This window comes from Hetaerina americana, unplaced genomic scaffold (assembly GCF_022747635.1).
Source record: "Hetaerina americana unplaced genomic scaffold, ioHetAmer1.1.p SCAF_38, whole genome shotgun sequence".
NCBI classification, from domain to species: Eukaryota; Metazoa; Arthropoda; class Insecta; order Odonata; family Calopterygidae; genus Hetaerina; species Hetaerina americana.
Window position 1 is genome coordinate 1,374,154 of NW_027286963.1, and position 17,652 is coordinate 1,391,805.

A 17,652-nucleotide genomic window follows, 5' to 3' on the forward strand; every position below is an offset into this window, starting at 1 on the left:
TGAGGAAGGAATCTGGCCGGTGAACTTTGTGAGATCAGTTTCAGCTCCTATTCCAAAAATGGTAAAGGCTATATCATGTGAGAGCACTACAGGACAATAAATTTCATATCCCATACTTACCGGGCATAGAATCTCTGCCATTAATCCTAAAAGACCTCTACCCTATCCTCAAAAATCATAATGCTACCGCCAACCTTTTTCCCAAATGTCCCTCTGTTACTTTCAAACGCCCCGCCAACCTATCCGATCTCCTCAAATCAACCAATCCACTCCTTAAATCCCCACCCCGTCCCACAACCACTCCCTGCAATAAACCTCGATGCAAAACATGCCCTATTTTTAAAACCAGAATCCCATCCCTCTCTCACCCGCTTTTTAACTCTCTCCCAACAATTCCTTGCTCTACTTGCACATCTAGCAATGTAGTGTACCTTCTGAAGTGCCAACTTTGCCCTGTCTATTATATTGGGCAGTGTACCACAACCCTTAATATTAGAATTAACAACCACTGGGCCTCATGCAAGAATTCTTCCCTAATTGATATGCTCCCTATCCCCAAACACGCCTCCGAACACAACACTCCCTTTGATATATATGTATATATATATATATATATATATATATATATATATACACATATACTATATATATATATATATATACACACATATATACATATATACATACATATATATATATATATATATATATATATATATATATATACACACACACATATATACATACATATATATATATATACATATATATATATATATATATACATATATATATATACATATATATATATACACACATATACATATATATACACATATATATATATATATATATATATATATATATATGTGAGTCATGGTAGCTCAGTGAGTAGAGCGCTGTACTGCTGACCGGAGGGTCCCAGGTTCGATTCCTGGGCGATTCACTCTGGGCACCTGCAGCTCCACCCAAGCTATGTGATTTTTCGGGTAACAGATCTTCCTGGGAAACCGTAACGGGCATAGGGAAAGGAACTGGCACCCCTACCCCGATGTGTGAATATTCACATGCCGTGTAGGGCTTAGTACTGGGTGAACTCTGCCAATTTCATGGGGGGGGGGGATAGACCATAGGTAGCATGTCTGCCAATGGAGCCCAAGGTCGCTGGTTCACTGATTCCCATAATCGGCAAAAATTTTTCAGCTTAGAAAAAGTTTGTCAATGGTTTAATAAAGTAAAGATTTGCTGAATCAATGTTGGCCTTATTGATTGTGTCTGACTGTTACATATTAATGAGCGTGATACATGATTGATTAGCACAGAATTTATTGCATTCAACTATAAATCAGATGGATTTTAAATAGGTGCATACAATATATCCATGCATCATATTTACTTCCCATTTGAAAGAAACAAATGAATATATATTCCACTTTCAAATACAATACATACAGCGATATTAAATCTGTCAATGTATGAGCACTGACACACTCATAAATACTTTTCATGCTAGCATCCACAATAAGTGCCTTTCAGAATTAAAGCAAGAGAGAGTGTTATTTGACATTCCACGACAACAGTACCCTCATTTCCCCATTCTAAACATATCAGTCACGGATGATATTATATTTAAACCCTTATCAGCAGTGCAACATGGAGCTAGTTTTAATCAGGCAGAGCAAATGAATTATGTAGCACAGTATTGACCAGGCGGTTGTTGGAGGAGTAACTGTATTATAATCAGAGTTAGAAATTCTGAGTTGTAATAGAATAGATTTGCTGTTGGTTCATTTCACAAAACTCAATCAATATTAAATGTTGAGAGAGAAGTCTGAATAAAAGTATGAAACCAAATATAAAAATTGAAATTCAATGATTATGCTGATTGTAGCATAGATTAGAAACAGGAAAGATGAAAAATAATTCCCACAAAAACATTATATGACAAGCTGTTCAGAATTGCCAATTAACAGAGATTTAAGCCTTCATGATAAAACCAATTGGTTTAATTAACGTTCATTCAAGTCATACTCAGTGCAAGATTTAACAGTTGGAAGTACTGTGCAAAAACGAGGCTTAGATGGTTGCCATCGTATTAAAAGTGCAACTTCATGTTACAAATAATTCTAAGAGAACAAATGAAAATACCTACCGCAAAGGAATTAAATTATTGTCTCACCAAACTGTCTTTCAGTCTCCATCTTGGTCTTCCCTCGATGGCTGATGAACTTTTTTCATTATTCCTGAACCAATTCCTATTTGACAGAAGTTCTATGACTGCATGCAGTCAAAAATGACAAAAATTGGGCACTTTATATTGGGAGAACCCAAAAGGGGACAAAAAAATAACTGGAACAATTAAAAAAACCCGCATCTATAGAGTGAAGACTAAGAACCAAAACAAACAGACAAATGGGTTAAAACTGTTTTAAATCAAGGATTACATAGCCATAGATTCACACCAAAATTCTTAACTCCAGAAAAACTGCACTTTTTAAAGGCAATGCTATCTATAAACACAGAAAAATTGGAAAATCTCTAGGCAAAGAAATTCTACCAGAGCTTTTGGCAGTAACATCCATTCTAAAGAATATAATCAGTCAAAATAAGATCAGAGATCATAAAACTATACAGCCCTTGACGAACTAAAGTATTAGCAGGATTATATCTTTTCAAAAATGTTTTAATCTTACCTATGTATAATACATATGGTAACCTAAGATAAAAAGGCCAGTACAAAAAAATATGGGACTGATCTTTCTACGTGGAAACTGCTATATGGAATGCAATGTGAGGTTTTGCTGTATAGCAGCATCTGGCATCTGGGATGTAGGATTTTTATTGGTACAACCACTTCCAGTCTAGACAAATCTCAATCAATGAAGAACCGAGAAATGGATGACCATCAATCACAACAAATAATGCCCACGTCAACAGTGTGAACGATTTAGGGCATACAAACTATAGGTTAACTGTCAGAGAGATTGCCAATGAAGTTGACATTAGCGTTGGATCATGTTTAACCATTCGACAGAAATTTTGGGTAGAAGAGACCATATACAGGGTCGCACCCAAAAGTGGTAGGACTGATTTTTTTACAAGAATTTTATTGACGATATACTTACATCGACTTAATAATCTTCAAAGTATGCTCCTTGAGCTGCTACACACTTAGTATATCGTTGCTCCCATTCCCCTTACGCCCGCTGGAAATTTTCTTTGGGGATGCCGTTGATGACCCTCGTCGAAGCCTCTTGAACGGCCTTTATCGAGTCAAAACGTCGTCCCTTGAGCTGTCTTTTCATCAGGGGGAAGAAGAAGAAATCCGGTGGTGCCAGATCGGGAGAATAGGTCGGGTACGGCAAGGTGGCAACGCCGTATTTGGCCAGGAGCTGTCTGACCTCGAGCGCGCCATAGCACGGCATCTTGGCGCACACCTTGTGCATGGCCAAATACTGTGAAATAATGCGTTGGACATTGGATGCAGACAGACCCAACTGGTCTGCAATTTCTTCACTGGTTAAGCGTCGGTCTGTGTTCAGCAGTGTCCTCACTCTGTCCACATTCGTGTCGGTTCTTGCCGTCGACGGCCGTACGGAGCGATGGTCGTCCTCAACGAGCTCCCTACCCTCTTTAAACAACTTGTGCCACTCAAATACTGTGGAACGGCTTAAGGCAGTGTCCCCATAAGCCTGCTTGATCATATCGAGGGTCTCAGGTGCCCTCTTCCCGAGTTTCTCACAAAACTTCACGGAATAACGTTGCTCTAAATACAGATTCATTTTGTTTTTCGACGCGGACAAAAAAGTTGCTTCACTAAAAACGGTGTCCTCACTCAACGACAGCCCGCAGGCAACTGAGGTTGGTGTCGATCTGTCGCTAAGAGCCTCCTCCACCTTACCCTGCCAGGCAGACCCCCCTCCACTGCTCCGTTCGCGCCAGAGAAAATCAGTCCTACCACTTTTGGGTGCGACCCTGTATGTAGGCAAACAAATCTCGGCGCTTTCATCACGACAATGCACCGATGCACACATCATTGATTGTTACCATGTTATTGCCCAAAAACAGCAAACCGGTGATCCCGCAACCGATGATCTCCAGATCTTGCTCCAGGGGACTTTTTCCTTATTTCTATGTTGAAATCCACCTCGAAAGGATGCAGATTTTGAACTATTTCAAGACATCTAACAATATTGTACAAGAGACTTGCAGGGTATCCTGAAAAAAGCATTCAAAAGATGGAAAAAATGTTAGGAATAATTTCCAGGCAAGGCAATTGTATTTTGAAGGCAATTAGCATTATTAAAAGGGTAAATAATAATATCAAGTATTTATTCAAACAGTCTAATCTTTTTTTTTTAACAAACCTTGTATCCTTATTCCAAATGTTAAAAAAAAAACAAATTATAATAAAATGACTTACAAAATACACAGTAAAATGTTTCAGTAAAATTTATTGCCATTTATTCAAAAAAGTCCAAGTATATATATATAAGTATATACATTTGCAGGAATCCCTTCAATTTCAGCACAGTAACTCCAAGAAAGGTTACCAACATGACTTCCTGGCAATTGAAGTCAGCTTTTTACATTTTTGCATGATAAATAGCCCAATCAAAAAAAAAAATGAATAAACATTCTAGGTCTCTCTGCCTATTATCTATATAGAATAGGTGTTGGTCCACACAACTGAGAAACTGGCATTACAAGTAGTTTTTTCATTCGAGAAGAAGAATGGGTCATTGACACCAGTCAATATTTTTCAAAGTTAGATAGACCAAGAATGCATACATATACATATGCAGTCTTTCATAAGTGTGTCTTTACACAAAGGCACTGTTTAAAAACTGTCAACATCCTGACTACAGTGTGAACATCAAAGTTCTCCATCAAAAAGAGAGAGAGAACAAGAGAGAAAAAAAAATCTCTTCCGGGCATCTTAAAGGAAACAAACAATCCAAAAAAAACCATCACTACTCTTGAATTCTTCACTTTTTAACTTCCCTTAAAATCTCACCTATCAAAACCTCCATCAATCGACTGACAAAGATTCATCAAGCTTTAACCTCATATAGAATTCATTAAATTATACATCATTTCAACTTCATGAACAGACATCAAAAAAGATCAATATCATTCAACTCACTTCCTTTCATAAGTAGTAGTCTTCTGAAAAAATACAGAATTGCATCTTCCCTTCCGATTAAAAATCAACTGCCGACAAAACTCTCTTCCTTCCGCCATCCTCCGAAGACGTCATCTCCGTTGACGACACTCATTTTCGCAAAAATTTTCATTGGCAGTTTCGCAAAAACCAATATTCCGATCGTCCTCCTTTTAAAAGAAATGATACGAAATAATCCCAGAATGAAAAACGACGTGTAAACTCAACACGGTCGTCTCCTAACAGTCCACGTATGGGTACGTAAGCCCTATCGAGGATTCTCAAGTTTCTTTTTCGTCCGGGTGAAGTCATTTGTACAAAATCGAAGGAAAGGGGTGAGCGCTTGAGTAACTCATGACACCGTTCCGCTCTCCCCTTCTGCCTTGATTCCCCTCTCTTCAACTTCCTCCTCCTCTTCCTCATCTTCCTGCCCTGTCTCATCCTCCTCGCGGTCCGAAGAATCCGAGGTACTGCTGCTGCCCTCCCCTCCACTCTGAACCTGACGCACAATAGAGGAGAATATGCGACTCTCCACTCCCGTGCGTCTGACACTCATCAGCGGGTGAAGCGCAGAGCGTAGGCTCCAGAACAAGCGCGGGAACAGTATCTCCTGCTGCGCCAACAGCTGCTTGGTTCGATGGCGCTCCTGAAAAGCAGAAGTGAGTTCAGACCAACCCAGTTTGGAATCCTCCCAAACACAACACCCCAGCAATCATCCTAAAGGTTGAAAAGTCAGGTTAATTCCTATAGCCAGTAATAAGAAACTTGGAAGGCTCCAAATACATTATTTCAGTCAGTCGGTGACCATCAACGGGTAAAGATCTTAACAGGGAGAAGATGTGAATATCATAGCTCTATTTCTTGACATCAAACAGTGCTGCAGCACTGACGTCTTCTCACTGTCAAGCTCTTTACTTTCCAGGTTGACTTCCGGCTGACCAAAATAACGGAAGAAATTAAAGCTCCTTAAGGGGCTTTCCAACTTCTTTATAATGGCTACAGGAATTAACCTAACTTTGCCCTTCACAGGCAATAGCTTACACACCTCTTCTTCCAATCCTGAAGAACAATAATTAATTATTAATTTAATTATTATTATTATTATTATTAATTATTATTATTAATTATTATTATTATCATTATTATCTTTAATATTTATTATTATTATTATTTTTAATTATTATTATTTTATTAATTATTATTATTTTTTATTTAATTATTTGGACAATAATTCACTATTCAACAATAGAGGAACGTGGTAGCCTAGGGGGTAGAGCACTGAGCTACTGACCGGAAGGAACTCACTAAAGGTCTTAGCCCAGGACCCTCTGGTCAGTAATCGAAATCTCTATGCACTAGACTTACCACAACACCTGGAAATAGCAAAGGGTTGAGAAACTTCCATGACCAAAATATAATGCAATAAGAGTAATCTGGTTTCCCTAGACAAACTGAACCTATTTCCAGGGTATCAATTTAATTTATTTGCGCTGAAATATCTGGTAGCCTGATTGGCCTAATGGCATGGCTGTAAATCAATGGTATCCAGATTAAACCTACAGATAATTCAAATGATTTTTATGCCATGGAATTTCTTCATTTGAATTCACATTAGCAGATGACTCCATTAAAAGTAACTGCCATGGCATCAACCACTGTTCTTTGGATTTGCTAACTAAGTTTTTCACATCACGGGAATGGAAGTTACAGAATATACACTTGGAAAATATCCCAAAGTAGAGAAGTATAGTGATCCAGGCATAATGAAAGAATAATCAATTTAAAACAGTGCAGGGAACTTTAGTTGCACAAGAAATTTCAAAGGTTATTGACACAAAGTTACGTAGGTTATTTGATTAACCATCATCATAAACCATGTAAAAGAGGTTATATGCTACAATAAACTACAATTAAACATGCATTACATTCATTCAGTTTGGAGACTGATTGTTTTTGCACTTGTAAAATATTTCTGAATGTACCATTTGATAAAGTTTTTTTGTGAAAACCCACTTAAAAAATGATGGACATGAGTAAATGCAAATTTTGGCATTGAAATCTGAAATATTCTGAAAAATATTCAAACCGTACAAGTATTTTTGCAGTAAAGCATTGAACTTCCTTTCGTCCAATAGCTACCTTTCTTGAAATAGCAATTTGAACAATTTTTCATTAAATTTATGCATCTCCAAAAAAACAAAAAAAAGGCCTAAAACTTGTATGAACTAACGCTTTTAAAATTAGTCATACTTAACATCACATACTGTAAAAAGTAAAATTTTTCATAAATGATTTTTATAGATTTCAATTTTTTAAATTTGGTATGGCAGCTCCTATTTCACTGCCAGTGCTACCTAACAGTGTTATTGAATAATAAAATATCCATGCCCATTTTATCAGGAATAATTGCATGAATTAAAATGCAATTCAAATAATGTACCCCCCTGAACTTAAGCAAGTACTAAATCAACATGAAGACAAATGTAATTTTCAAAAAGCATATATTTAAATAATACCTCTTAGTCATAAAATATACAAAAATTCAGGCCGAAAATTATATTATTTCTAAGTTGAATGTGTAATGTTTTTTAGTCAACATGCAGGTTATTATTCTGACTGAAACTGAAGACATCCTAAGTTAAAAAATATCTTGATACAAACTCACCTTAGGAGCCTCAAAGCACATTGGGCAGTTTTCTGGAATAATAGGCAGCCTTTTCCCTTCAGCAAACTGTCTTATTGCTTTCTCCCGCACGTATGCAAATGGCCTTATTACACGTAGATCCCTTTCCCTATTCATGAAAAATATGCAGTTCCATAAAATTATGTATGTATATATATATATAAAATTTTATATATATATATATATATATATATATATATATATACACATATATATATATATATATATATATATATATATATACACATATATATATATATATATATATATATATTAAAGTTTGACACTTAGATTAGGATCTATTAATAAGATGTTGTCAATAAATCATTGAAAGAAGATTCAATCCGGGAATGGTTTTTTTTTCGACATTCATAAATGATAATTAAATTTCTTTCTTTTGAAGTCTAGAACTCCGCTAATGGAAAAGTGACAAAATCAAACTGATGTGGAGTGACATAGTGTCTTTTGTAAGAGAACATAATTGCAATGTTCCCCAGTTCAATTTCAGTTAAAGTTTTCTCTCTTTTCGTTCTCTTCAGAATTCAAGGATATTTTACAAGAATATCACCAATAGCCAGAGCGGCTCTGGTATTACAAAATTAGTATTTTAGAAACAACATGAACTCTCCCCAGCTCTGTTAATATTCAAGTTGATAATGAGGTTCAAAATGACAGTTTAACATCAATAAATGATTAAAATGGACTATTTTTTAATGATTAAAAATCTTTGAGGAAGAATAGCATACGACAAAATTCTCAAATTTGGTTGCTATCTTCAGCACTAATCTCAATAACGATCTGACACTAGCATTTAGTGGAACAGCTTTAGTTTCCATGAACTAACAGAAATTAGCAATTAAAAAGTGTTATGTCAAAATGAAGAGATAATTTTTTGCTATTTGAATTTACATAACAAATGTAACACCAAAAAAAATCAAAGAGGATACTTCTTAGGAACATGCAAAGTTAATCTGCACAATTGTAAACCTTCTTGTAAATTCTATTAAAGAGTATTATAGCACATGATAGTGGCCATGCAAATTTTAATGGCATGGAGTTTTAATGACAATGGAAATCTCTTTCAGGAAAAGCATTTTTCTCCATGTTTGATCCCCAGCAAAAAATACTAAATTCGATCATATTAAGAACCTTCATTTAATCATGCATCAGAAATCAAACATGACCTCAAACATAATGGTCAGAGAGTTACTATTCCACAGTTAATATATTATTATCTATTAATAGAGAATATCTGTTAATATATTATATGTTGGTACTTAACTATTGGGCACATAGCAGATAAATTAATAAATTCATATATTTCAAAAATTATCGCAGTAAAATATCTACAGGTTATGAACTGAGGGCTATATTTTGAAAAATTAATGCACAAAATTGCTGCTATTATGTTGAAAACAATAATGCTATGCATGCAAGAAATAAATTAGTTCTTGACTCATTCAATTCAATCATTAATTGGGAGTGTGATTGTAAGTGTGGACCACCGCAAGTCTGGTTGCTTGCAACCCTATGACCACCAGAACAAGCGTTTTACGTCTTTGGGGGAGAGCCAGATTGAAGGAACACAATGACAACAAAATTATTAAGCATTAACGTTTAATTTCTCAGATGAAATCGGCAAGTAATATATCTCAATTTGGTATCTTTCAGAAGAAATCACATGTAACAGACTTTTCACAGAAAGGACATCAATAGTGTGATGAGGAAATAAGAGAAAGGACTAACCTGACACGATAGTTGGCTTTCATTGTCCTCAGGCGCCCATTGTGGAATATTGACATTAGAAAGCTCTCGACGAGATCATCCAAGTGCTGGCCAAGAGCAAGAACGTTGTAACCCTCACGGCGAGCACAGGCATACAATCTGCCTCTTTTCATCCTGCTACAGAAGCTGCAAACAGATGTACCCTCTGGTAAAGTGGAAGCCTTCTCAATTATCTCTGAAACGGAAGACATTAGGAAATTAATTCAGGCATTCTGCTATTAAAGAGCCTGATATCAATATCAACATGCACTGATATTCTCGACAAACACAATTTTAATGAAGAACCGCGGCAGTTGGGAGAAATAGCGACAGAATAATTGTGAACCAATACATTTTTAAGATATAATTTGCACAGGTGTAGAAATAAATGTTAGAATTCTACAGTGTACAAATAATTCACTGATATTGGGATCTATTGATATCCAGCAGATTGCTCTGGACTCCTAAGCTTTAAATTAATACACAAAATTTCATAAGACTCCATACTTTACATTACTATGCAACTAATTCTCTAGCTCTGCATACTTTCTACCTTCTGTTAATTCTAACCAAAGTGCCTATTCTTTTCCTTCCACTATCTCAATTTCCCAGCATTATTCCCTCAATATATATCATCGTCTTAAGCATCCCATTTCCTCCTCTCTCTCCATCTCCCGCATCCACTTGTCCTACCTTCTTTGAATTTTTCCCCAAAATCCATCTCTCTTCCCCTCTTACCATGCCTAGAACTTCATCAATGCTTTTCCTTTGCATTCGTATTATTCCTTCCATTTTTCTTCACAAATCCAAATCTCAAAGCCCTCCAATCTAAACTTATCCTCCTGCTGCAATTTACAAGTTTCTGAGCCATGCAAAACTACACTCCATAACAAAGCTGTCACCAGTCTTTTCTTTACATCTTTACTGAAGGCGCCCTTCACCGACTCTTGCCTCTTTGTTAAATGCTTCTTCACTTAATGTAAATCTTTATTTAATGCACACCTCCACTCTAAACCATCCTAATACTCTTCCCAAATAGGTTATCAGTTTTACCTCTTCTAGTTTATGACCCCCAAATTTAATAGATACATAGATTTTATTCGCCATAGAACAATACATAATTGTATGGGCTTCGTTAAGATTCAATTACATTTATAGGTGCATTAACATATATACAAATTCATAGGAATGATAATGTACAAGAAATATATGAGTATTAAAGATTTAAAAAAAAGAATTCCCTACATTGGCTCTTTCTATGTACTCTTGGACGCTATAAAAAAACATTATTTAAAAAGAAATTTTTCAAAGTTTTTTTGAATTTATTTTCTTGGGGGAATATTCGTTTTAACTCTTCAGGAAGTCAATTAAACAGCAGTCTTCCTGAAACTTCTGGGGTATTTTGTAGTGCTGCTACTCTGGAATGGCCATTATGAAGATTATCCTTACCCTTGGTGTCGTACTTGTGAACATCCCTATTTCTGACCATTGAAGGGGTTTTGGTACAGGCATACAAAATCACATTATACATATATCTATACAGGGAATGTGACATTTGAAGTACTCCCTGCAGGATTTTCTTGCATTCAGTTTATATATAACCCTTAATGCCCATTTTTGAAGGGTGAGTACTCTATTCATGTTTCCATGTGCTGAGCTGCCCCAGCAGACAATGCCATATCGAGCTCTTGTTTAATGTTTACCTTGGCTTTCTTATTTCTTGAGAATCACATTACCTTCATTGTCTTATGATTAAATTTCATCCCATACTTATTACACTGAATCTGTAATGTAACAAGTAATGACTGTAACTCATTGGCTGACTATCTAACTAATGCTTGATCATCATCAAATCTAATGGATTTGAAGAGTTCCTCACTTGTTTCCGCTCCATTCCTTCCAATCCCTCCCTCATAATTTCTTCCACATTTATTGTAAAGAATAGGCAACAGTTGACATCCCAGTCCTACTACCCTGAGTGCCCTCTTGCACGGTGGATTTCTAACAGCCTTAAATAAGCAAGATAAGATCCGACGAATTACTGTAAATACGATGTTGTAACGTGTGATTGCAGTCATGTACATTACAGCCCAGTGCATGAGGACTAAAACCAACATTCAAGCACAAAATGTCTTGAATGAGGAACTATCACAAAAACAAATGTAACAAATTAATTCCAGTAATGCAAATGGTCGTAAACAAGTGGGTGACTCAAATATGGTTACAGCTGCATTTATTTTGGGGAAATGCAAATAATTGCATCCCTCTACAGGATCAATACTACATAAATAACACATCTTTTCTTATGAGTTGAGGTCATTACAACTCTTATCAATGTAATCACAGCTCTTTGTAATAACATATGGTAAAAGAAATTGCAACAGCATTTGTGCCACTCACCAAAGTGCAAAGATCTTCTGAAAAGAGACTTTATTTACTAATTCAGTATTAGTCCGAAAACAGCGCATTCTGGCCTTTGCATCGGACTATTAACGATGATAACAATGGTCACATTTACAAACACCCAAGCCCTAGGTGGAGGAAAACCTACCCGGGCGGGAATCGAACCTGCGACCCTTAGAATGGCAGATGAGGACGTTACCCCGCCACCACCGAGGTCGGCGAACTGAATTTTCATCAATGGGAACAGAAATTTATAACTCCCTTTCGAACTCTATATCATACACAGGATGTAAACATTAATTGTAAAGCAAAATGAAAAATTTCTTGCTAATAAAGCATTATTATAATGCTGACGAATTCATGACAGACGACCACAAAGTTTAACTGCCCTCCCGGTTTCACTATCTTTTTCATTTTGTCTGTCTCGTTTTTTTGCATAAATTGTTCATATCCTGTTAAGTATTTCCTTTCCTGAAGAATCTCACGCCTGCGTCTTGTCCACTCATTTTCTCCGAAATATGAATAAACAGTAATGTACTCACTCTGCTCCTCATAAAAGTACGGAACCCCCAAATATTTTAGGTAAGGTTTGAGTGGCCTTGGGTCGTATGCAGTGCTGCCAGGATCAACCGTGGCGGCTCCCAGGACAAAGTTGATCCCCTTCGCACGGGCGTGGAACTGATATTGATGCAGGGTGTGGAGTAAAGTGAGGGAGTCTTTTCCTCCAGACAAACAGACGAGCACGTGGTCGCCATTCCTTATCATCTCAAACTCTTGGATTGCCTGGAAAACGAAGACGGGAGCATTGGGATTTAGGAAATAAGTGGTGACTTCTCTCTCTCTCCTCATGTTGTCATAGACTCTCAAAGAGTATTTCTCCTACTTCAGGATACAAGCTGTTATCTGAGATAACCATAAATATTGACAAGCTAATGATGACTGAAATTTTAATGCATGGACGGTTTGTTGTTTACCTCGTATTCCATGCAGGAATACTTTGATTCAGGTGTAGAAATTTCTATTTTTTAAGTTAGGGAAATATCTGATCTGTCAATATTCACATGACGAATGCGTCTTTTTTACTATTGATTTTCTACTTAGATTTCACGATGTCTATTGTAGACTGTACTACATATCATCTAATGACAAATATAATTTTACATCATAATTATTCAGTCATTATTCAATCATATATTACATCATAATCATTGATAGTAACTTATGAGAATATATTTGCACATACATACATTCATGCTTAATTTTTTCATGATTTAAGTCCAGCATAGATTATATGTGTCATTATTTTTTGTGTTTTTATGATTGCATATGTCCTGTTGACACTCAAAAGTGACTTTTCCTCTTTAGAAGCATACAAAAACTTTCCCAGCACTTTCTTTAGTAATTGTTCCTCTTATCTGGGAACTTTATCGCACAGTTAGGTCAGCTGAAACTATTCCATTAAATTTGAAACTTCCCAAACACAGCAACTATTGGTTTACTTTCATTCTCAACCATTACATCACATTCATAAGGAATTTCCAAAATGCCATAGTTTTTATCCATGTTTAGAATTCTCCGCCCATGGATTGGCAGGCTGAAATTTTTTGATTTACAATGTAATTGGATTATTCTAAAACAGCAACCAACTGATGAAAAAGAAGGGGACATGAGAAGAAACTAGGATATGGTGAGGATAAAGTACAACTTGAGGTATATAAAAATAAAACATAATAATGGCACATTGAAGAAGGCAATATAAATACAAACTAGACATGCAAAATTTTGGAACAGTGAAAGAATTTTGTCACACAGGAAGCAAGATTTCAAAACAATAAGGAAAAGGCCGGAACCGGACTGAACTTTTGCTAGTTCTGCCGGAAAGTCGGCAGAACTAGCAAAAGCCAAGACCTAGACTTAGTCTCAGCATGAAATAAATCCATTAAAGTTGAAAAACACAATTCACAAATAAATGGCAAAAAAAAAAAATTATTATTGCAACAAAAATTGAATTTCAAAATGTAAAAAAATTTGCCTAGACCAAGATTTGAACCTGGGTGCCTAGATTTCCAACCACCTGCTTTAAGCAATTAAACTACCAAGGCATTCTCTCACAAGTGTGTATTTCTGGAGAGGGACCAAGGTTCAAATCCTGGTCAAAGTAAATTATTTTCATGTACAGAATTCACGTACACTGATGTAAATCAGACCAAAACTACATTAAAGCAACTATTGTGACATTTCCTGCAGTTATTTGAATATGACTGCGGTGCAGGGGTGGAGAGAAAGGGAGATTTGAAATAACTGGTTCTCTGAATATCAACTTACTTCAACAGCTGGCTTCCAAATGTTCTTCGGGGGACAGTGCCACCTGATAGTGGAAAGGTTATTGGTTCGAGCTTTTTCTTTGTTCTCGGTCGATTCATCCTTGGCCCCTAAACTGGCACCCATCATGCAGGAAGACGGGGGAGAAGAAGCCTCCTTGCCCTCCGAATTTATAACCAGCAGAGGGTTAGATGAATCCATCAGGATGTCAGGCAGGACCAGATTGATCCCACTGTCCTGAGAGCTGATGCTGATGGCGCACTTGTTGTCCCTTGATGTGGCTTTTGTTAGATTGGATCGTCCTCCCTCGATGGAAACAGCTTTGCAGCTGTCGTCAGGAGATATGTCGCGTGGTATATCGGTAGGACTAACATCAACGGACTGGGTTGCTCCTTCCCAATGACTACTACTTGAGTTAGAATCCTGCTTCTTAACTGATTTGCTTTTTGGAATCTGAGGGAGAACGGTTGTTAGAAAACAAGTTGGTGAGTGAGATTTAAACACTTTGTCTCTATCAATCATTTTTATCACTCAGAAAATTCAATCAAACACCATAGTGTTGCCAAATGTACTATGGTGGCACATATGACAGAATATAAAATAACAGCAGAATATAAACAAGAAAAAGGTTTAACAGAATATTGGTGACAATTGACAGCTGTGAAGAAGACCTTGTTAATTATTTTAAGAGTGCTGAGATAAAATACAAGCTATTGAATGTGTATTAGGATATTGATAAAGGATTTGTATCATCAAGAAATGAATTTATTATAGTGGACAGAGTGGGAAAAGAACAAAATAAAACATTTATCAAATGATACTCTGATTTTTATTACAGAAAACAGAGTTAAAAGTATAATGATTCACAATTTTTAAATCCTACCATTGGCAGGGGGTTTATGCGAACAACTGCCTTGATTCTTTGGCCAGGAGATGACATTCGGGTGCTATTTCACCCAACAATAGAATAATTGATGAGGACACAAAAAAGATAGTAGGGAAATCCATCATGCAATGCTTACAATAAATATACACATTTTTTACATAAATACACATGTGTGTGTGTGTGTGTGTATATATGTATGTGTATATATATATATATATATATATATATATATATATATATATATATATATATATATATATATATATATATATATATATATATATATATATATATATATATATATATATATACACAAACACAAAATCCCGCCAAACGGCGAATAAATACTCATATATACAGAAACATATATAAGGAAAAGGGATAGGAACACGTATAAAGGACGAACACAATAGAGGTGGGGAAGGCGGAATCGAACGGATCACAAGAGTAAAAATATTTCCTCAACCGGGACTCGAACACCGGATCTTTCCACTTGCCGGGCGGATGCTCTTAACCACTTGAGCTATCGAGGATAGTCAATTTACCCTGAGATCCGTGGGTCTTATATGTCGCCAAGCGCCCCGATTCTTTAGCCAAGAGATGGCGTCAGGGGGCTGTTTCACCCACCAAAGGAGAAATAGACAATACTAAACACTGTAATCAACCCGAAGGTCGGTTTAGTAGGTGATGGTGGGTTCACCCAGTACTCTAAGCCCTATACGGCATGTGAAGTTCACACATCAGGGTAGGGAGGCCAGTTCCTTTCCCTGTGCCGGTTATGGTTTCCCAAGAAGACCTGGTACCCAAAAAATCACATAGTTTGGGTGGAGCTGCAGGTTCCCAGAGTGCCTTGCCCAGGAATCGAACCCGGGACCCTGTGGTCAGCAGTCCAACGCTCTACCCCCTGGACTACCGCGACCCATATATACATTTTTGTGTATATAAAGAAAGTAAAAACAAATTACATACCACAGTGTTCTCACTCTCATCACTGGAAGCTATGTTGTCATCTTCTTCCAACGCCAATGAAGGTATGTGAACAGGAGATGTCACTCCTTTACCCAGCTCCATGCTTCCGTCATCCGTTGGGCTCTCCGACATCATCCCGTCCACAACACTGACAACCTCCCTAATCTCGGATTTCACTTCGCTCGCCAATTCCCTCGACACCTCCATTAGGTACTCGGCCACCACCTCAGCGTCCATGCCGTGCACTGGGTTCTGTCCCTGGGGATGCACATGCTGTTGGGCAATCGAGATTGCACCCATGCTGCACATCGACACATCCATGTCGTTCCCCTCGGACAGGACGTCCTCAACCTGTGAGATTACCTCTCGGATCTCAGACTTGATCTCGGTCGCTAGCTCTTTAGTCATCTCCTCAACGTATGCCTGTATTTTGCCCTCAGGGGTGACTGCCTCACCTCCTGAATAGCACTGACCCCCACCAGGCGACGTCCTCAATCCCGAGTTCTGACCCATTGTCTCCTGTCCCAAGAGGAGGAGAGAGTTTGACGGGGACTGATCACAGCCATCGGTACCATCTTCAACCCCACCCCCTATGCTCCGTCTGGCATTCTGTCGGGCTATGGATGCCACGTCGATTGACCTGAACTCTGGCTGGCTCCGGCAGCTGCAGTGCCGATGTCTGTGGTTCAACCCCAGAGGACTGGCCTCCCTTGACGATGGGGACAGGGGGGGTGGAGGGTGATGCACTCCAGAGACCATCGAGTTTAGACTGTAGCATCTCCCCCAGCTAGTGAGGGGGAATTGTCCCCCGCAGTGGATGGGCGGGGAGAAGTTGGATGGGTCAACGCAAGCTCCCACCGTGAAGGTCGGCTTGCGTCTTTGTGACTGCGAGGCATTCGGCGGAGAGAATGAGAGGTTGTCGGGGTTGCTGCTAGTCCAGCCATTTGCGTGGTGATTGGGTGGGCTTGGGTATGGGAGGGGGGACTCATCGCCTGTGAGTGGAGCACAGCTGCCACGGGAACCAACATAACAAGCCGGATCGAACGGCACCTCCGTCTTCACTTTCTGGGAGTTGCCGAGCAACAAGTCTTGCGCCTCACTTGGCAACATGAACCACCTCAACTTCTCAGTCTTTTCGTCGAACATAACCGATTGGTCAGCCAGCGGATACCTCTGAGCCATCTGCAAAACCATAGAATTCAATCAGATACAACAAAACAAGAGAAATTAATAGAGTGAAATGAAGCTAGAAATGAAATAGAGATATCAATGAAAGGGTTTATGTGGTATGATAACAACCCCCTATCAGACAGTTGAATTTTTCTCAAAATTCAATTCAAGTAATCTTGTACAAAAAATTTGAGTATAACTGACCTCAGTCATGTTTGACACAAATAAACCTAGACAGTTCTTTTTTTATCAAAGTTCTAGTTCAGAAAAATGCTTGGAAATTTCTTTATT

At 37.7% G+C, this 17,652-nt stretch overlaps 1 protein-coding gene across 1 annotated transcript in view; it reads right to left on the minus strand.

The window, feature by feature from the left end:
- Window positions 1-4,437: 4,437 nt before the first annotated feature.
- The window catches only part of LOC139691565 (uncharacterized), a 419,909-nt gene continuing 406,694 nt past the window's right edge, over window positions 4,438-17,652 (minus strand). Inside the window, exons 11-16 of the mRNA XM_071589440.1 lie at window positions 16,192-17,373; window positions 14,340-14,789; window positions 12,557-12,797; window positions 9,594-9,807; window positions 7,830-7,956; window positions 4,438-5,810 (exon numbers count right to left, since the gene is read on the minus strand). Coding sequence (XP_071445541.1) covers window positions 5,517-5,810; window positions 7,830-7,956; window positions 9,594-9,807; window positions 12,557-12,797; window positions 14,340-14,789; window positions 16,192-17,373 — 2,508 coding nt within the window. The 3' untranslated portion in view covers window positions 4,438-5,516. The remainder of the gene's footprint in view (window positions 5,811-7,829; window positions 7,957-9,593; window positions 9,808-12,556; window positions 12,798-14,339; window positions 14,790-16,191; window positions 17,374-17,652) is intronic.